At 45.2% G+C, this 21,332-nt stretch overlaps 1 protein-coding gene across 1 annotated transcript in view; it reads left to right on the plus strand.

Moving 5' to 3' along the window:
• Positions 1 to 21,332, plus strand: part of PTPRE (protein tyrosine phosphatase receptor type E) — a 63,731-nt gene that overhangs the window by 18,722 nt on the left and 23,677 nt on the right. Inside the window, exon 2 of the mRNA XM_015867561.2 lies at positions 18,476 to 18,585. Within this exon, the coding sequence (XP_015723047.1) occupies positions 18,483 to 18,585 (103 nt within the window). The 5' untranslated portion in view covers positions 18,476 to 18,482. The remainder of the gene's footprint in view (positions 1 to 18,475; positions 18,586 to 21,332) is intronic.

The following is a 21,332-nucleotide window of genomic DNA, read 5'->3' on the forward strand; positions in this document are numbered from 1 at the left end:
CTGGAAAATACGATCATAAGCGCAAAATATGCATGCCACAGGGCAGGTTGCTGTGCTGAATGTCTAATGTGATAGGGAAGAAAGGGACGCGCTTCAGACACATCTGCAGAGCTGCTCATAAATGTAGCCTGGTTCCGTCACTGCGGAGTGCTGTGTGTGTAATAATTTGCTGTTGAAGAGTGTGTGAAATAGGGACAGGCTGGTGGTTGTGTCTCAGGCATGCAGAGAACCCCAATTCATTATTATTATTATTATTATTATTATTATTATTAGAGGGGCAGGAAGGGGACACACGAGCAGTGTGAGCAGTTGCTAACGCAACGTGAGGGAGTTGTGTCCTGGTTCTACAAGCCAGGTTTCCCCCATAGCACTGCACAATGGTACAGGGAAGAGGAGTTGGAAACAATTCTGCAGCTTCCCCTTCCTTTCTCTGTGTAAAGAGGGTGGGATGTGGTAAGGACTTGATATCGAATATTTCCTTTCCTTCTGACACAAGTAGATGCCCTTGATTGGATTAGGGGTATCAGAGGACATCCCAAGTGGAGAGGATCCATATGGGTCATCTAGTCCAGCTCATCGTTTCCCAGTGTAGAACTGTGTGTGCTCATTCCCAGGCTCTCAGTAGGGCTGCTCTGCAAAAAAAAAGGGAATTTCAGTCTGTTGTACCTTTAGGCAGTGTTCAATCTGCCTGGAATTCCCTTTTCCAGTCACAGGGGGAAAATGTTAATGGTTTAGCATGGCCACAGCCTTTTGGGTTGTTCCATTGAATCCCTGGGATGAGCAGTTATCACATGCTACAGCTGCAAGCCAAATATTCAGTAACCAAATTTCCAAGGCCAGGGTGGGACTACATGAGTGTGCTGCTTATAAAAAAGCTCGTCCTTCCTTTGGCTGGTTTATTTGGAGATAAGAACTTCACGCACATTGGCATTCAGGAGAGCTGGCAAAATGAGTCCCGTCAGGCAGCAGTGGTGGTTCTCGAGCGGTTCTGAGTTGGCTGCAAAACAGGTAAATAAAAGGAAGATTAAAAAGAAATCAGTTGTAATGTATAAAATCAGTTTGTATGTGTATGTAGATTAGATTTGTGCCCTCTCTGGTGCTTCAGAAGGGAAGTACGGGAGATGTTGTTGGCCACCCATTTGTTACAGCGGTGTAATAAATGACTCAAAATGCAAGATGAAAATTAAAAGTAAAAAAAAAATCCAAGTAAAATATTAGTGCCAGAGTGTATGTAAATGGTACTGCTTTCATATTGAAGGCTTCTGATGTGCTGTTTTAAACTTGTTTCATTAGAAAGTGTTATAAAAAGAAGAAAGGTCGGCCGCTGTTGTTTCATCTCTGAAGCTGGGAGTGGCATTTCAGTAATTCTGGGGTGGTTCTGTATCTGACAGATGTCAATTAAGTGCTTCTGTAGTCTAAGGGAATCTCATCTCATCTGCAGGTTTTATAGTTGCCTTATTAAAAAGTAGCTGTTTAATTAGCTGTGTCATCCTGGCAGTCTCTATTTTTATGTCAGAAGTAATGGGAGCACACTATTCTGATACATATAAACCCATCTAAATTCTTATCAAATGAGGCTTGCTGTGAAAGCATCACGTTCTTCACCATGCTCTATTTAATGGGCCACGTGAAGTAAGGGAGCTAGATGTGTAGGGAGGAGATGGCCACCGAGCCTGGGGGGTGTGGGGTGGTTCTGTGCCCAGCAGATGGTTTGGGTGGGCACATGGTTTGGGCCAGCTTCTTTCTTCATGGATTGCCATAATAAACGTTAGGGCAAAAAAGAAAGGAATCTTAAAAAAATAAATATAAATAATTCCTGTCCTTCAGAAAGCAGTGGGTTTTTCAATGGGTGCTGCCAAGGGGATGTGGTTTTAAGTTGAATGAGGGAAGATTTAGGTTGGATGTTGGGGGGAAGTTCTTTGGTAGGAGAATGGTGAGGTGCTGGAACAGCTGCCCTGAGAGGCTGTGGATTCCCCATCCCTGCAGGTATTCAAGGCTGGGTTGGATGGTGCTCTGTGTGCAGCCTGGTATAGGATTAAATGTGGAGGTTGGTGGCCCTGCCTGTGTTGGGGTGGGGTTGGAGCTTGATGGTCCTTGAGGTCCCTTCCAACCCCAGGCCATTCTATGATTCTATGAAAGGGGGGATGTGCCCACCTCCCAATTCCCCCATGCAAAGTTGCAGGTGCTGCTCTTGCTGTTTTCTGCTCCATTGTTTGTGGAAATGAAGCTTGCAGTCTGGGAACTGATTGTCCTGTCCCAGTGCTGGGTTCTTATTTTTAAACGAATAAACTATTTTATTTCCAGATTAGAAATACAACTCTATTTGATAGTAGGTCTGGGATACAGTTTCAGTCCAAACTGTTATCCCCATAGTAACGACCCAGATTTGACCAGCAGGCGTTTTCCACCAAAATGTATTTTTGGATGAAATAGCCCAACATCTCAGAACATAATGGTCGTATCTCCGACTTGCTGTGCATTACACATTGAGAGGGTTCCAACCAGGACTGCAGTTGGGATGTTCTGCATGTGCTGTCTTTTATAGACAGCTGTCAAGGATTGATGGGAGAGCACAGTGACTTTTGTTTTATCCCCTTCCTTAAAGAAAAGCATTTCTTTATCTTGGAGCGTAAGGAAGAGAAATAAGTGCTTTAAGAAATCCTTCCAAAGCCATGTTTTTGTGAGCTATTGCAAATTCTGCTGTAAGTACTAAGAGAAGCACTTGTGATAAATGTATCCCAGGAGAACATTCTGTATTATTACAGTTATTGTACTGTTAATCATGGACAAGTCCTTTTCTTCTGTTCCTTAGTAAGAGTGTTTGAACGTAACAGCTTTTAAAAGTATCACTTCTTGAAAGGAATGTATAAAAATCGGAGTGCTGACTGGGGGTGGATGTTCAGTGCCTTGTCAGGGGCTTAAATCCCCACTACATGTGGATGCCCCATCCCTGCAGGCATTCAAGGCCAGGCTGGATGTGGCTCTGGGCAGCCTGGGTTGGTGGCTGGCGACCCTGCACACAGCAGGGGGTTGAAGTGGGAGTGCGCTGTGGTCCTTATCAACCCAGGCCATTCTGTGATTCTATGATTATGATTCTATATCAGGTCAGCAGTAAAGCCTGCAGGAATTACAGGTTTCTCTTGAGGTCACTTCCAGCCCTGCAATTGCAGGATCAGTGGGGTATCAAATCCCAGTGCATTGCAGTTGGTGTTCTGGAAAGCTTTGCCATCCTGACTGCAAGCCTCCACTTCTGCTTTGGAGGAGACACCTCATCACCTCTTGATTTATTTCTCATCATGTTTTCTCAGTTACCACGTATCTGCCAGTTCCTCTTCCTTCCATTTGAAGCGATGCTTTCATCTTTACTTCACTGCTTGAAATTTACTGTTAGAATTTATCTTTTAATTGAATGCTATGCTGTAGTTTTAGCTCAGTCTCTTCAAACCTAATTTGAAACCAGCGAGGCGGTGGTTGTTCAGAGCAATCTGGTCAGGCGAAAAAGGGACTGTAGCTAAAGGAAGGAAGAAGTGTCATGAACTGTGGAAAGCAAGAGCTTCCTGTGAAGGCTAAAAGCAGCGAGCAGAGATATTTCAGCTATTAGAAAATAGCTCATTGGGCTTTAACTGTCAGGGCTGGCAGTGTTGGAGCATGCGTTTGCTGTCAGCTTGGCTTGCAGGTGGAAACCTCAATGATTTCCAGCTGGCTGCTGTGTGCTGGCAGTGGGGAAGGGCCCCGGAGCCTTCCCTTGGGCTGATTCAGCATTTGCTTTGTTTCCGTGCTGGTGATTCCTTTTCCTTTAGCTCCTTTCATGGCTTTTGTGATGTTTCTATGGCTTTTCCTCCATTGCCATATGTTACACCCCGTGACTGGGAGGTCAGATGGGTGTCTGTCTCAGCAGGTAGTGGCAGCACCGTTCCTGTTCGGGTGGAAAGGGAACATCCTCCAGCAGATGGTCAGCTCCCGTCGTCTGTGCCTTGTGCACCATCACTGAAATGCTTCTGGTTGCTCTAAACTCAAGAAAAAAGTGTGTTTTGAAAAGCTTTGAAGTTTGATTATCGCTTTTTCTGCATTAATACCTCATTCAGTTGGGATTCCTGTTGGAAATCTTCGCTCTTCTCATCACACTGCCAATGCGAGGTTTGCTGGGTAACCACAATATGCGGCTTCAGCTAAATTGCTTCGACCCCTGTTTTTCTCTAAAGTATGAGCAGTAATGTGAGGGAAGCAGCTTTCTTCATTTTTATTCTTTATCTGTCTGCTCAGCTCCCATCGCATTCGTATCCAAAGGGTGTTTGCTGTCCGTTTGGCTGTTGGGTGGCAGATTGATGGAAGGGACATGTTGCTGCAAAGAGCTGCATGTGCAAAACAGCTCATTAGGAATATGTAATCAGGTTTAAGACAGTTAATTATTCTCCGGATTACTCTGTTGCTATCGTATGGCTTTGCATTGTTATGAAAGGGAAAGAACAAAATGAGAATGCAGCTTGTTGGGGGCTTTTCATTGCTTTTTAAAACTGTTATTTTTCATTTTGGATTCTTTTGTTTTATGTGCCCGGACACACTTATACATTTGGGCACTTGGGACACGTGGTGGGGATGCAGCGATGTGACCTTTGGTACCTGCACTCTGCTGCTATTGCTTGGTGTTGCCATTAAAGAGCATCGAAATGTGGCAGTGAATCAGCCGACATTCTACCCCTCTTCCACAGGGGATGAAGCATCCTTACATGTAGGAAACTAAAGGCTAACAAATAAAGGTGTTTTAGTTTCATCTGTTTGGAGGTTTATGAAGTTGTTCCTATCTGGTGAGAGCTCTGCTCTGTGCTGCAAGGTCAGAAGCTGCTGCTCAGCATTGCTGCTGCCCGGAGCATGGCTTGCTGCTGTGGGACAGCTGCTGCCTTGGAGCAATGGGTTTGTGCCACGGCCCAGTTGTGTCTTCCACAGCTCTATGGCAACCAAGGGAAATATGGGCCCTTGTTGGGAAGCCAGAAAGCTCAAGTCTAGCAACAGCCAAGAATTATTAGTAATATGTAATTAATATCTGAAAGTCACTAATACCCAATGACAGTGTCCACACTTCACAAAGCTGAGAAGTTCAGGATGAGAAGGTATAAGAGTTCTGCTCCAATCTTCAGTTCTGTACATTGACCCATTGTACATTGATCTGAAGTGAGAAATGTGTTCTTAATACTGAGCTCCTCTGCTGTTCCTCAGGGCATCGGTTCACTCTGGTTCTTTACGCATAGAATCTGCAAAATTAGTAATCTGTCAGGAAGTTACTGAATTATTAAAACTATCGAGAAAAAACCTTTAAAAAGATGTAAATAAAAATGTAAATTTGATAATTAGGCCAGCAGCGTGCTGTTAAGGCAGAGCATGTTTTGCACTGAATTTACATTTCATGTCCTCTTTAGCTAAGAAACCGAACTATTTAAGAAAATACCATATGATATTACATATGGCGCTTTAATAGCGCCTGTTTTACTTCGCTTTCGCTGAAGCACTAAGTGCAAAATGTAGAATTTCAAAGCAGGCTTCCCATTTCCAATTAAAAGCTGGGTTGGCTCGTCAGTCTCCACCTGCAGGGAGCCAGGTGTGCATGCGGTCAGTGGCTCTGGTTGGCATCCAGTGCTGCTTTTCTCCTTGATCTGGTTTGAGATTGCTGCCTTATTAAGCGCTGGTTGAAGGGAAGGTGAGTGATTTTTCCATGCACAGTTCTCATTGAGTTGGCTGTATTCAGGCTGCTGGCTGTGGCAGTGGGTCTGCAGGTTGTGATGTATGAAGACTGTTTGACTTATCTAAGGGGGGTTGGACTCGATAATCTCTAGAGGTCCCTTCCAACCCCTACAATTCTGTGATCTATTACAAATTAAGTCTTATGTATTTTAATTTGGATATTTTACTCTTTTTAAAGTGATTTTTATTTTTCTTCAAGTCATAGCACTGCTTCTCTGAGTTGCTGGTGTTTGAATTGATCTCTGGCTTTATGCAGACTACTGGAGTGTTTTTACTTGAAACCCTAAGTCTGTCAATATTGAGGCTCTTAAAGGAGGCAAAAATTTCCATATTAAAAATTTCCTAAGTACAGCGGTACCAAACTTCACACCTACAATGAAGGACTGTTACCCTTTCCCAATTCCCTTTATATCTGATTCCAAGACCTGCTGTCCTGAGAGGCTGTGGATGCCCCATCCCTAGAGGTGGTCAAGGCCAGGTTGGATGTGGCCCTGGGCAGCCTGGTCTGGTATTAGATATGAAGGTTGGTGGCCCTGCATGTGGTGGGGAGGTTGGAGCTTCATGATCCTTGAGATCCCTTCCAACCCAAACCATTCTGTGATTCTGTGTGCTGTCCTGCTCACATTTAAGGTATCTAGAAGTGAATATGAGCCGGTTTTAAGTTGTAGGTGTGGATACTCATCTATGGGAATACTTATTTTCTCATAGGAGCTTTTAAGTTGGAGGGAGCTTACCAAAATATTTTTACCTTCTATGTCATGTACAGTAGTGTGTAAATCCAATTTCCAAGATTAACCAGGAATTCAGGGAAATAATGAACACTCTTTATTTGGAAAAGGCGTAATAACGTCTTCTAACTGCAATCCTAGAATTGTTTGTTCTGGGAGATGTATTTTGGTCCGATACGTCTGTCTTCCCTAGGGTGGAGAACTTGGAGTTTGCAATGATTTGCTGATCTCTCCTCCTTTCCTCCCACTATTGACGTTTGAGGGCTGCAATAGCTTTCCTCTGTTTATGCAGGGAAAAAATATTGCGCTTGGTTAGGTTAGTTCCATTTCCTTCCTGGCTTTTCTAACTGTGCAGATAGGCCAAGCATTATCTATACATCATTTCAGTCAAATATGTTATTTTAAATACTCTCATCACTACTGTGATATTAGAAGAAGGACCCTACCTGGTGTTGCTGTATGCATTCCTGTGTTAATGCATAGAGAACCTCTGTCTGCACTTGTAAAGGAGAGCTGCCTCATGATTGCTGTGATCTTGGGTTGTGCTGCATCTGCTCAGGGCTCCAAGGGCGTTTAACGAGTGTGTTAGCGGTATGTTTCAAACTTCACTCGTGTGTTTGATGTATTGTTTTTGTTTCAAAGAACAGCTCCCGAGTTGACATCAAAATGGAACATTTTTAGATCTTTTTGGACATATCAGGGAATGCTCTGTGAATTCGCCGCTAAGTCCTCCTAAGTATTGTGGATTATAGTATTACGGACGAGCCTATATTAAACACGCAGCTAAAACAGCCCCAACTAATACTTAAAGCTATTTTAAATGCTGTGGACTTGAATTTGAAGGGCTTTGCTGAGTTGGCTTGAGGAATTTCAATAAATATGAATCGGCTGTTTGAGCTTAAGTGGCTGGGAAAACAGCGATGTGAATGGATTGTAATCCCTTGGTTAACAAGAGCGGAGCAGAAAGTATTACAGGCTTACCATTTCCATTGCCATAAGCAAAGACTTCCATTAAGGACCTGTTGCACATAAGCAATGCCTGCTTTGGGGTATGTCTAATTGCATTCCAGCAGATAACGTTCCAGAATGAAGACATCTGCCAGTTTCCTCAAGTCACAATAAAAATAGCTAAAAAGTTTTCGTGTGGTCACAATGAAGGTGACTGTATTAGAGGATGCCAAGCCTCCTGCTCTGCTCTGAGCACTGCCTGATGGATTGCCTTGGTGCCATGCATTCTGGTATGGGTGATGCCTCCCTTACTGCCAAATAAGGACCCGCTTGCTTTCAGATGAGCAGTGTGCTTCATGTTGATTAAAGGAATGAGAGGTGGTAGGAGTATATAAAGAGAAGGAAAAGACCTGAAGATCTCAGAACTGACTGTTCCTGCCTCACGGCTTGTGTTCTTTGACAGTTGTTTGTATATAAATGCTGCTTGTTTTGTGTGTAGTTTTCATTTTTGTGAAGAACTGAGCCACAGATCTGTGCTGTGAGATCCATTTATGACATGTAAGCATCCTGCTTTTTCCATGGCCGTGATAAGCCCGGGTAACTCACGTTAAGATTCACATCTTTAGTGCTCTACATTTCGCAGCTGTTACATTTGGGATTCTGTTTAATTTCTTTGGGATCGATTTTTGTTTGTGTGTTTGAGCTATGAATCCTTTTGATAAATAGTCAAGTACGGAAAGTGATGAATGTTGCTTGGAACGGTGGCTTAGCAGAGATGCTGGCAGTTATCTCTGATCGCTGTCATTCTGATTAAAGGGGAAAATTGCACACTGCACATCACAGGTGTGCATCCAGAAGGGTCTGGGCCTCCCTTGAGGGGATAGCTATGCACATCTTGCTGCTCAGCATTCGGAGCCAACAGGATGTAAATACCCAGGAAGGAAAATAAAAAGTCAACTGTAAACCTGTCATATCGAATGGGGCCATCACACACACACACACAGTTCTCTGGATTCACTGGGGCTGGCAGCGTGGGGGGCTGGGAGGTGGTGGGGTTGCAGTCCCTGGAGGTGGTGGGGTTGCCATCCCTGGAGGTGATCAAGAGCAGTGGAGATGTGGCACTGAGGGATGTGGGCATAGTGAGGGTGGGCTGAGGGATCTGAGAGGTCTTTCCAACCCTAATGACCGCTTGGTTCCATTTATGGACATGGGCATTGGGTATGGTGGGGGAGTGGGTTGGGGATCTCAGGGGGCTTTTCTAACGTGAAGGGTTCTGTGATGGTATGAAATGGCTGGGTTCAGGAGTGTGCCGGGATGCTGGAGGAGCAGCCCAGGGGTGAGAGCTGGGGCTGATGCCGTGTGCTTACACAGGCTTTTCATGGGAGGGGCTTTTTTGACCTGCACCAGCTGTTAATGTAGGTGAGAATATGCCTTGCTTAAATGTTTTTGCTGCAGATAATACTTATTTATCCCAGGAAGCTCAAGCTGTTTTGACACTTCCGTAATTATAACCACAGTGGAGAGAGAGCTTATTTTCTAACTATAGTGGTGATATTTGATTTATAATTCTCTTCTCGCTTTTGGGGCAAGAAAAGCTCGATTTGTGTTCGTGTTTCTGAAGTGGTGAATGTGACTGCGGAGTGCGTAGGCAGCGATGGAACTAATTTGTGGCTGTGGAGGCTGTGAATACGTTTTATATACTTAACACTGTTCTCCTGCACTACTGAAAGGTTGTGAGGATGAACTGAGGCTTCATGGGCAGTGAGGTGGCCTGAACAAGGGTGAGGACATGCCCCTATCTACCCAACTCTGCAGCTGTACCTCTCTTTTGGAGTTCAGCCTTTGCATGGCCAGCATCCTGCAAGCTTGGCTTCAGTCCTGCGTTGAGCGTTAGTGTTTTACCCATAGCTTTCTAAAGCAGCAGCACTTGCAGAAATGGCTGTCACTTAAAATTTGGCCACGTGCGTATGCAAATGCTCATTGTGCTCCTTTTGCATAAATCAAATCGGGATCTTTAGCAGTGTTTAATGCCTGCCAGCAGAAGGGGTGTGTGCAGTGCTCTGTGTCTGTGATGGAGCTGCAGGAGGATAGCAGTAATAGGCTGCAGCAGCAGCTGTTGCACAGCAGACCTTCAAGCCCCCCCCCAGGAGCACCTTTGTTTTTACTGTTATTGCTATTTAAATCTCTTGGATGGGTTGGTCCAGCAGCATTGCGGGATTGCAGTCACATGAAGATGAAGGTAAATGTGAAGGTACCTATAGGCTGGCCATGCTGTTGGTGCTTGTAATTGCTCTTCCTCACCTTTTCCTTCATAGATATGTGCTTTTCAGATGATTTGCATCTCTTGACACAGTTTTGTCCTTTATGGATGCGTCGTACAGCGTGCTGTCATGGCAATAGGAAACATTAAATGGGTAAAAGTCAGCGTAGCGTACAAAACAAGGTTTTTGGAAGAAGGCCTGAACTAGGTTGTTTTCTCAGACTCTGCAGACAACTGAAGTCTTGGGAAGGCTCTGCAGTTATCTTGCATATTTATGAGGACGCAGCCTGCTTTTGCTAAAGCAGTGCAATGTGGGACTTGCACAGCCCTGAAGCTGCAGGCGCCTAATGCTGCAGATTTTGTTTGTGAAATCCCATAAATATGTGCTTGTTTCTATATATATTTCTAAGCAGTCTTGATGATTTTTCCTTAAGGTTTCCAAATAGAATCTTGCTGCAGAAGTTGCCTTGTTATTAGTTCGTAATTGACACCACAGTTGACCAGGAAACTTATTTCTGTATTACAGACCACTCTCTATGTGGTACCAAAGACAGAAAAATCCTGATAGAAATCTTTAGACCAACATCAACAGCGAAGTGAATGAGGTGTCTGTGGGTGATGTCCCAGAAGCTGCAGCAGCTCTGCCAGAGATATTGGTGCAGTTGGGATGAGCAACGTGTGTTGGAGAGCACGGGGAAGCCCTGACCTACATACATGTTTATCCCAGAGCTATTGCATTACAGGGAAGCCTTTAAATCAAAGCCTTCTTCATCGCAGTGCTCGGCCTCAGGAGGGCTGTGGTGATTTTAGGGGTTATAGGACCTGATAAAATTTGCACGGACTTCCTTTATTACACAGTTTTTTATCGCCTTTAATTCTCTTGCAATTTATCATTGTCTTTTCTGTTAGCGTGCGGGTAGCGGCATGTGGGTACAGAACCAATTTAAGAAGTGCTCTGTCAGACTTTTACCTCATTTTCACCACTTCTATATTTCAGAGGAGAACGTTATCGGTGTGAATCAGTTCAAATGTTTTTTTTAAGGCTCCAAAGTGCCAGATCAGGAAATTTAGATCATTTTTTTCTTGGTAACGAGTGCAATTGATAATTCTATATACTGTGAAGAGTGAAATCTTTTCCTGGCTTTCTCACTATTGCAAGTTGCATCTCTGGCATGCTAAAGAGGCTGCAGACTTGCACCCTGGTAGGTACCACAGAGCACATAGGCAGCATTCTTGGGGGGCACGTAAAGGAGAAGTGTACTTCTATCTCTAATAGTGTGGGAGTTAATCCGTCATTGTACAGATGTTAGCGGAGCAGAGGCGTATATCTGGGAACATACATTTTGTCCTTTCACTTTAAGGAGAAAAAGTAAAAACAGGGCAGTTGACAGCAGTTATTTAAGGAAAGCTTCCTGTTTACTTGCATAATAAATCGTAAACTTCAGGTGGTTCTCCAGTACTCACAGCACACTGCGTAGCTTGTGTTTTACTGCTCTGCTTTGTCTCTGATTAATTACTGCCTGCTGAAGTTCTTGCAGATAAGAGGTGGAGGTGGTGTGTGGGATGCTCAGATGCTGCTGCTGTGTTTTTGGATGGATGGAAGGTGGGGATGTATGGGAAGCTGCTTTGGGTCTGATGGTGACCCACATGCTGTTTGCTGCAAGCTGTTATTAAGGACAGGTGTAAATCTGGCTGTTCAAGAGGCAAGGACGGGAGCATCTGGAAGATGCTTGGAGTAAACAGTTGTCTGTGCTTCGTGCTGTGGGAGCTCCTCTCCACTTGCACATTTAGGCAAATGTGAGCCTGGATAGGAGTAGTTTCTGTTTTCAGAGTGAATTATTGTCGTTCAGAAGAGGTTAAGAAATGAGAAGTTTAATAATGTTCCAGTAATGAAATTTATGGTTCCACTTGGAAGAAAAAATTGGAATCCAGCTGAAATTAGGTAGAAGTTATGGGGGAAGAGTTATCTGTGTGGCTCTCGGGTGCTCCTGGGGCAGAAGCATTGCTATGCAGTGACATCCTGCATCTGGAACAGCCCAGTGGTCAGATTGGTCCTGCAAGCAAGTTTGCTGGATGTCCTGCATCCCTCCTTGTGAGCAGCAGCACAAATAGATGTGGCTGAAGCACGTTTCTGAATCACTAGGGAAGCAGCTTTGGGGTTGTATTTGCTGTCATCCAAAGTCATGGCTCTATCATGCAGACTCTTTGCTAACAGGACAGAAGGCTGCTCCTGCCCCCGCTGCTCTCTGAGTCTTCTAAGGGCAATTAGTGAGCAGTGTGCTTTGTGGCATGGGTGCATCTGTGCAGGAAGCAGGGTCACAGCATTTTGCTGAAGCATTGCACAACCTATTGAAACGTTGTGGTGATGCTTACTTGAACTTCGCATCTGGGTTACCTACATAAACAGAGAAATCCCATTGATGCATTGCAGTTCTTTGCCATCTCCTTGCATAGCCGTGTGCCTAGGAGAGGGGAAGTGTTGCATCAGCATTGCCCTGGGTGTTTCTCAACCTGGGGGGCTGGAGGGGTTAATGTGGCACAGCACTGGGGCTTTGCATCACTGGTGATAAGGCAGGAAGGAGGAGAAGCTCCTGCAGCACCGGACCCTTCTGCTGCAGCACTGCAGAGCTGTTGCCCCTGTCTGCCTGGTGGCTTTCCCACTCTATTTTGCTCTCGAGTTAACTTTTATTTCTTGATCCTCTTTTATCATACAGATTCTTCTTTTTAGTACTAAAGTCCTTCCTTCCCCAGGAAACCTTCACTTGCCCTGAGAAGTGATTCCTGCACTGCAGTGCTTATTATCCCTGAGTGCAGCACACAGAATAAGCTGCAGGCTTGGGTCGTGGGTTTAACATTTCAAGCATCTCAGAGGCTGGCTAGTTTAAATTGTAGATGTGTGGTTCTGTTTGTTTTTGAGGCTCCAGTCTGTAGAGGACTTGAGCATCCCTAGATACTTGCATTGGGGATGATCTCTCTGGGAGAAATGGCCTATTAGCAGGCAAAGGACTTAGTAATGGATGAGAAATTCAGATGTGTTTAATGTCCCAAAGCCTGATTTTTAAATCAAGGCTGCTGCTGTTTGTTATAAATTAAGCTACATAAAGTAAATACATCTGCTAACTTAGGGAATGGTGCAGGGAAAGAGAAGTGCTCAATGCTGCCTGCAGCTGCCCCAGTGCCAAGGGAGCAGCCCAGCCATTGCTGTGACTTAAAACATGGGAGCTGAAGGACCCCAAGCTACAGCCTGCCCCCATTGCAGCTGTCTGTCCCATTACAGCTGTGTCTTTCATGTAAATAATTGGAGGAGCAGGTTGTCTACATGCCCAGCCAGCACCTAACTACAGCAGCAGCTGTTGGCTGAATCCCTGTGCACGCTGCTGCCTTGTTAAGGTACGACAGCAGTCACAAAACAGGTGTTAGGTGGAACTGTCTGTATCACAAGTTCAACATCTGGCACAGCCTGCTCCATTGGCTTTGTCACTGTTCCTTATGCATCTCATTTGGCAGACAGTGCTGCTGGGTGCTGGGGAGTGTTGGAGTTCGGGTCTGAGCAGTGAGTGCTGCATCCTGCACTGGGGGACCTTCCTGCATCTGAGCGAACACTTCTGCTTTTGTGGGTTGTTTTCTTTCTTCCTCCTCTCCTTTCCTCCAAAATAAAACACTTTGCTGTTGAAACACAAGGGTTTCATCTGACCATTGCGCTGCATATAATTCTCCTCTACCCGTTTCCCATTGTATGTAATTAGTTTCGGTTCTCAAGGACTGATTTTAAATATTCATATGGATCTGGTACAAGGGAGCATCTGTATGATGATATGTTTTCTGCATCTGAAGAATAAAAGGGCCACTGGGATGGAACAAAAGGCAACTTCTCAAGTTAATTGTAAGATTTTATTGGTGTTTCACTCCGCTGCTCCGGGGTTTCTTCTGTGAATCAATTGCACACTGCCTAATTTATGGATGAACTCCATCTGAAAGGCATTGCAAATTGATTTGCTGACAATGCGTGGGGAAAGGTGACCCTAATTTGTCACTTCGAGCTCCTGTACAAGCCTATGGGGAAGAAAGAGATACTAGAAGTTGCAGAAATGGATAATGCAGAATTTTTGGTGCTTGTTGCAAAGGGTCTGTATGTGTATTCAGTAAAGCACAATGAATTTGGGCTGTGGGTAGCAACTGCTTAGTGTTATTGGAGGTATTAGTGAGAGTTTAAAGTGGGTCAGGGTGTTTATCCTGCAGTATTTGTTCTTGTAAGATTTTATACAGACATCAGCCTTTGCTGGCCGATGTTTCCTGTTTGCTTGGTGCTCTGATGGGCCTGTTCTGCTGGAGTGGTCTCCTTTCCTTCTCCGTCTCTGTGTGCTCATGAGCTTACTCCTCTTGTGAGCTTTGTAGGTAAAACAGTGAATATTCAAATCAGAGCCTTGCTGCAGAGATCTTTATTTATCTAAAATTAGACCCAGAAGGATAGACAGTGAATATTGATGCAGCAGGAGACATGCATTGGGATATGAAATAGGGCTGTGAAATGGCCATGGCGTGGACCTAATGGTAGACAGGTAGAAATAATCCAGTGCTTTTTCTTTTGCTTTCAGTACTTTTCATTACTGTCGTATTTTCCTGTGCTTGTATGTCAGTTCAAAACTCCATGGTAGGGCCCTGCTCTGGTACCAGGCTGTTCTGGTACCAATGGCACTGTTGGCCAGGGTTATGGCTGCTCCTCACCCTCAGCCTGCCTGGGGTTTTCACTTGAAAACTCATTTATCTGCCTATGGTTTGTGCCTTGTTGAGTATCTGTCCCAACACTTGAACTGGTCTCTTAGGGTTTGGCCTCTAAAGGGTGGAGAACTTCTATTGGTAGCAGGGGGAATGATGGCACAAGTGATGTCTCAGGGGTTTTCTATACGCTTGCTGTTAAAAATAAGACCCGGCCTTTCCTCCCACGCTGTCTTTGGGTAAGCTCACTCCTCTCTGCCCACTCCAAAAGCTGAGGTTATTGAAATATTCATCAAAATGCTGATAGAATGCTCTCTTCTGCAAGCAAACACAGGACAAGGGAGGGCTGCCTCTTGGCTTTTCTGTATATAAAGTTGCTCTTGGTAAGGCATTTCTGTATGAGCCCAGTGTGCTGCTTAGTTTGGTCCTTAGTTTGGCTGCTGGGGTGTGCACAGGGGATGCAGTGATGGCATGGATGGACCTGCTAGTTGGCTGCCCAGCCCCTGCCTCTCTGCCTCTGTCTGCAGCTGTAGTGCAGGAGAGCACGGCCTGGTATGGAGTTATTGCTGCTGTATGGAGCATCTGTGCTGAATTGCTGCTTAGAGGGAAGGACTGTGAATTCCAGCTCAGGAGAGGAACAGCATTTCTCCCTATTTCTGAAGGGAGAAGAAGAGACTTCTCGTGAAGTTTCTGGTTTCTGAGAGACTTCTGTTTTTGCAGAGCTGACGTAGCAGCCTCACGAAACACCATGATGTGCAGCGTGGCAATCAGTCCTGCAGCTCCCATAGGTGCTGTAGTGGGGTTTTTAGCCTGGCCTCAGGCATTTGCTTTCTCAGAAGCAAGACAGAGAATAATAGCGTGATGGCACTGTGCTTTGAGAGCAGCAATTAACCCTATATGGGAAACCAGACAGGTGAAGGGCTGGGCTGCAGAGCTGAGGGCTGCGTGGTGCTGCTGGGATTCAGATGCACTTGTCATGAGTGTCAGAGGTGATCTGCCATGGATCTCCTGCAGAGAAGCTCAGCTGTACTATTCAACCTTTTGCAGCTGTACTATTCAACCCTTTCGCAGCTAGCACAGTTATATTTAGATTCTAATCCTCTTGCAAACCTGTATAAGAAATGACTCATTGCGTTAATTGCACTGAAATTGTGGGACTTTACGCTTAGTCTGAGATAGGAGTTGCTTAAACTTCCTCCTTTGTGTTTAAAACCTCTGTTTGTGACTTAATGGGTGTGAATACTGAAGAATTATTAGAGAATCCTTAGTTCACATGGATATGTTGAGCTTTTTGTTTTGCTTGGTTGGTTGATTCCTTATAATGGGGGGATCTACAGGAGTTTTGTTTGTTGGAGGCTGTTAAACACTTGTTTGTCTATCAGGTAAGCAAGGTGATATCACTGTGTTAATGTTGGGTCAGCAGGTGTATGGTTTAATGGTTGGGTGCTGCTGTGTGGAGCCAGGAGTTGGACTTGGTGCTCCTCATGGATCCCTTCCAGCTTGGGATAGTTTTGGAGCTTTGGGAGACAGCATTAATGCTTATCACAGCTGTAAGTGTCACAGCTACAAACTGTATTAGCTGCTGTGTCATCCCATGGCACTGTCTAATAGGCTGTAACTGTTTGCTGACTTCATGCTGATTAGTGATACCTCATGTATTAATTATCACCACGTAGGTAATAAATGGCTTGAATATATCATAACTTTCCATACTTAGGGCTTTACTTTAATTTGTAGTCTTTAATCTGATTCTTTCAGTCTGCTTTAAAAGCCCTTTATTGCTCCTATTCTATACACATCAGGAGTTGTTATGGTCATATGTGATTTTGTGAGCAGTTGTATTATATCTGATACGACATGTTAGGTATTTATTCCCTCCATTCTTGTGCTATTTCTGAAGAGCTCTGTAGCAATACCTGTATTTATGTATTATATACAACACAAATGATGATGAGTGTCCTCTAGGCAGCCCCGTCCTAGAACAGATGGGCTTTTAGGGTGAAATTGTTTGTATGCTGGCACTGAGGAGCAGCAGAGGGAGTGAGTGTGGCTGTGTGCTCCCTCAGCACTGGGGCTGTGGCAGAGCCTTGCTGTGCTGTGCTGGATGCTGATCCATCACAGCTTCATTTGGCACTTCAGAAATGAGCTTAGTCATGTGAAGTGAGGGCTGGGAGGGAAATTGAAGGCGTTCTGAGTAGCTCAGGTTGCTAATTTTGGTTCATAGTGCAGTCTTTAATTGTGCTTTTTTGCTTCCGGGTGTTATTTACAGCAAGAGAGAGGATCCGGCCCCATCGGCTCGTGCAGAACTTAGCAAGCACTGCCTGTGTGAGGAGCTGTGTGCCTGTATGTGCGCACTGTAGAGATGTTATTGTATTTATGTATCTAAAGGCATTTCTTTGTATTTCCAGTGTTATATATCCTGCCCCCTCTGCTGGGATCTGCACGAGCTGCTGCTGGCAGCCAGATGTTGCTTTCAGTTTTGAGGCAGCCTGCTATCAAATTGTCTTTTGGTGCTTAAGGTGTAACCAGCAGGTTAAGCAGCATTGTTTGAAGATGCCCCAAGCAAGGAGGGCATCCCTTGCCTTCAAATCCTTGGTGATGGGTTTCAAAGCAAGTCCTCTGTTCTTCACTTGGAATACCCTGCCATTTAGCGAGCACTTCATCTGTTCTGTGCCGATCTCTCAGGTGTGGTTCTCAGAGTAAATATGCATCTGTGCTGGGAAGGTGCACTTCTTTGTCAGGTTATTATAATATGCAATCCAATTAATAATCATCCTTACTGTGCTATAAGCGCTCAGACTCCCTTATCAGCATTATGACATAATGGAGCAATAAAGTCCAACCAGGAGTGAAGTCACACGGTGAGTATGGAATTGAAGTTGTAGCTGGGTGCTGCCTGAGGTGGGTGCTCTGCCCTCCGAAGCACTGGCCTGGCCTGGGGCTTTGTGGAACAGACGGTAACTGTGGGCAGAACACACTGAGCTCCTGGTGCCTTGAGTTGGACTGAGTGCTGGGCAGTGCTCTGTGTCCTTGCAGGGTTCAGAGCCAGACTGATGTTAGGGTGGCATCTTCATGTTAAGCACGAAGGGTTTGTGTTTGCTGTGCAGTTTTACAGTGATTGTACTTTTTTGTCACGCTATTGAGTGGGACCTGGAATCCTGTTTCTATAACAGTACAGGCTGTGAGAATTGTGATTGTTGCAGGAGCTGCTGGCAGATTTCTGCCTTTCTGAAGCTTCAGCTCATCAGGAATAGCTCATAATCCTGTAATACAAAAATGTGATTCTGAAGTGCCTGAGCTGAATATCCATGAAGTAAGGACTGGATGTAGAGGCACATCAGCAAGCAAAAGTGCAGTTCCCAAAGCAGCCCTTGTTCCTTTTTGCAGGCAGGAGGCAGCTTTGTGCCTTGACAGCCTTGGGCTGCCTGGAAGCCTTGTGCTAATAGCAGCGAGCACCTTGCTTCCCTATTTCTTCCTTTCTGATTTTATCAGCAAGAGGCTTCTGTTGTGCATGGTCCAGCAGTGCTCCATATTGTTATGTATTCCTGCAACTTGCTGACCTCCTCATCCAGTGCAGTGCAACAAGAGGTCCAAGGTGCTCTGCAGAGCCCAGTGCCCGGACACACACATCTCAGTCCCTTACATCTGCTGCTACATTTGCTGTCAGCTTTGATCCTTCCTCCTCCAGCAAGCAGCAATGCAAAGCACTTAATCATGGTTTCAGACAAAGAGGAGATCCCAGATTGCGTTGTCGTGTAGATAGATTTATTTCTGACCAATCTGGGGGCCCTAAGTGTGTAACCAAGTTGCACTTCATTGCATCCGAGAGAACAGATGCAAGTTGTCTGGCACAGCACATGTATCCATAAAGCCCTGGTACCAGATGTGCTGTGAGGGGTGTAAGGTGTCCGATCTGCTGATGGAATCATACGGTCATTAAGGTTAGAAAAGCCATAAGTTGCCATACATCAACTCAGGGGGCAAAGTCAGCAATGACTTGTTTCCTTTTAATTGTGGTTCTGAAACAAAGTAAAAATGAGCAGCAATTTGACCTCAACATTTATCGTGTGCTTTTGTTTTCTTTCAGATCCAGGATGGAACAACCCTGTCCGTGCCTGCTGCTCTGTGTTAGCTTTCTGTTCGTGCGAGCTTTACCACCGAATGGAACTGAATTACCAAAACCCACCAGCACCACAAGTAAGGACAGCGTTTAATTTGCAAGGATGGGAACAGGGGTTGAAGGGGGCTTTGGGTGAGGTCCCTGCAGTGGCATCATGAATGTGTTTCCAGGACTTTGACACCACTAACGCTCCAATCTTGCCTGCTGACGTCAGTTTAATGTGTTTTATTGGTGCTGTACACTTTACTTTCCGTTTCCAATGCCAGGGAAGTGCACAGTGTGACAGTGACAGATGAGGTCAGGGTGATGGGACCTGGACACTGATGTAATGAAATAAAGGAATTGTTGAATAAGAAGGTGATGTAGCTGAACATCATGAGCAACTCTTAATTTTTGTGTGTATTCTGTGCTTTCAGTCACATGAGCTATCTAAGGAAAGACTTGAGATGGATAAGAGCACAGCACCCTGTGTAAGATGAGCTTAGGTGGAAGTAGAAAAGGCTTTTTGAAGGCCTAAGGGTGATTTTCTGCTCACCAGTTCACCACATCCATTCCACCTCACTGCTTTTTCTCCTTAAAACATCTTCCTTTTCCTTCAAGCCCTCCAGTATCTGTCCTAACCCATTGCAGTCCCATAGAGGGGTTGGCTCAGGACAGATATATATATTAGAAAGACCACTGTTGCTACTGTTATGTTCTGTATTTGGATGTCAAATTTCAGTTGCTTATTGCCCTTATGCTCCCCAATCCTATCCTGGTGCCTTCCATGTGCCCGTGCTCTGCTGGGTGTTGGTTGTCTGACAGCAGTTATGTGCTGAGGATTTGGCTGTGTGTGACACTGTGTTCACATCAGAGGTGGATTTGGGTATGAGTAGCTTCCCTACGGCCTGGGCTGAAGGAAAATAAAGCTGGCTGTGTTCCATTTAAACAGCGTGTGGAATCGTGATGACTTCTCAGTGTCTTGTTGTTGATGCCAGGTTTTTCTAGGAGGGCATTTCTGTGTTATGTTCTTTTTGTTGTTTTCATTCTGCATGGGAATTTTATGGCTGCGTGGCCAGGAAGCCAAGCAGGAGCCCAGTGCCAGGCATGGCTGGTGATGGGATGACCCACATTGGCAAGTAGTTCAGGAGTGCAGCACACCAGCATCAGCTTTGAGCACCAGAAAAGCTTAGGGTTGGTTAGAAGGGCAAGGGGTTCAAGCAGCAGTGGAGAAAACCTCTGTGCTGTTTGCTTCCAGCTTTGAGATTATGTAGAATGTTTATATAAATATGAATGTGGCTGACTATGAAATTGCTAGTAAATAGCTCTGCTGTGATGCTGTCAAGTGGTTGTCTTTGTCTCGCTTCTTCTCTGGCGCTTGGAGCAATGTAAGAGCAAGATGCTTGTACTTGTCTGACTATGTAACAATGTGGGAACTGGGAAAAAGGAGCAGCTTGTGAGCTCTGCTGCTTCTGAGAATGTTTTAATAAACTGAGTTAAAAGGGAGTTTCCTCATAGATGCTGTGTTCACCTTCAAGGTCAGGTTGGATGGGGCCCTTGGCTGCCTGGGCTGGTATTTTATATGGAGGTTGGTGGCTCTGCCTCTGCAGCAGGAGGTTGGAGCTTCATCATCCCTTCCAAGCCTGTTCTATGGTTCTTTGATTCATGTTTTCAGTCAATATTGTGTTGATTGGGAATGTGGTAATGTGGGTAAGAGAAATCTTGTCTTCCGTGTTTTAATTAAACCTTAATTTGAGTGATATGAGTTAGAAATGATCAGTACAATGAAACTTCTATTTAGAACTATCAGAACTTTCCTTTACTTTCCACTTTACAGCCCCAGTGCTACATGTGAAGGAACTGATCCGGGGATGAGGAAGGGAGAAGTCTGTGGGGAGCAGGGAAGGAGGGCGGGATGCTTTGTGCTGTGTAGGCGCTGCTGTTAGTTCCCTTTTGTTGTGGTTGGTTTTGTTTTCTGGGCTGGCACATTAAAACTGGGAACATCCTAAGCCTGGAGGAAGCAATGACACATGGCCAGCAAACAGCTGTGACAGCGGGGTGGGTGGTGGGGGAGCACGAGGGTGTCACTGTCCTTCTGGTGGCCCATCTCACCCCTTGCTGGGATTCCAGCCACCAGCTCAGTGCATTTCTGGAAGGCACTGTTTGCTGTGAGCAGGAAGCCATGTGGGTTGGGGCTGCTGAGTCCTCGTGTTGGGGTGTTTCCCTTGTGGTGGCTGTAGGACGGAGCAGCTTCAGAAGCTGTCAGCTTTTCCTCCGTGTTCTGACTGATGCTTCAGTTGTCAGCTTCTGAAGCAGAACTGATTAAAGAAATATTTCAGGTCTGTGAGTTGGTTTCCCTTTAAAATCAGACTGGATACGTAGGGGGTTTTGTGGGCCAAAGGGCTTTTTGTCTGTGAATCGATAGTGGCTGAAGCTCCATCAGAGCTTCCTCTTACAACTTTTGGATTATGCTTATAAGATAGTCCAGGCAAATATGGAAGAAAACACAAGTAATACATGCAACTGTTTGAAAACATTCCATCCCTTATGTGCAGCCTCTGCAGCACAAAGACCCTTCTGTGCCCCTGCAAGGCCAAAGAACCTCAACAAATGTGCCCATGTACCAGGAGAAAGGATGATGTAGTGTCAAAGCTCAGCTCCCCATAGGAAAGGTGCTGAGCACCTACAGCTGGCAGGGCTGCCCCGGGCTCTGCTGCCTGGAGGTACATCTCCGAATTGCCTCAGAAATAGGGTGTGAGATGTGTCAGCTCCTCAGAAAGGAGGCAGGGGGTTTTGCATTGTGTGAGGGACTGAGGGAAAACGTAATTCCCCGTGACTCAGACTT

This window comes from Coturnix japonica, chromosome 6 (genome assembly GCF_001577835.2).
Source record: "Coturnix japonica isolate 7356 chromosome 6, Coturnix japonica 2.1, whole genome shotgun sequence".
Lineage (NCBI taxonomy): Eukaryota > Metazoa > Chordata > Aves > Galliformes > Phasianidae > Coturnix > Coturnix japonica.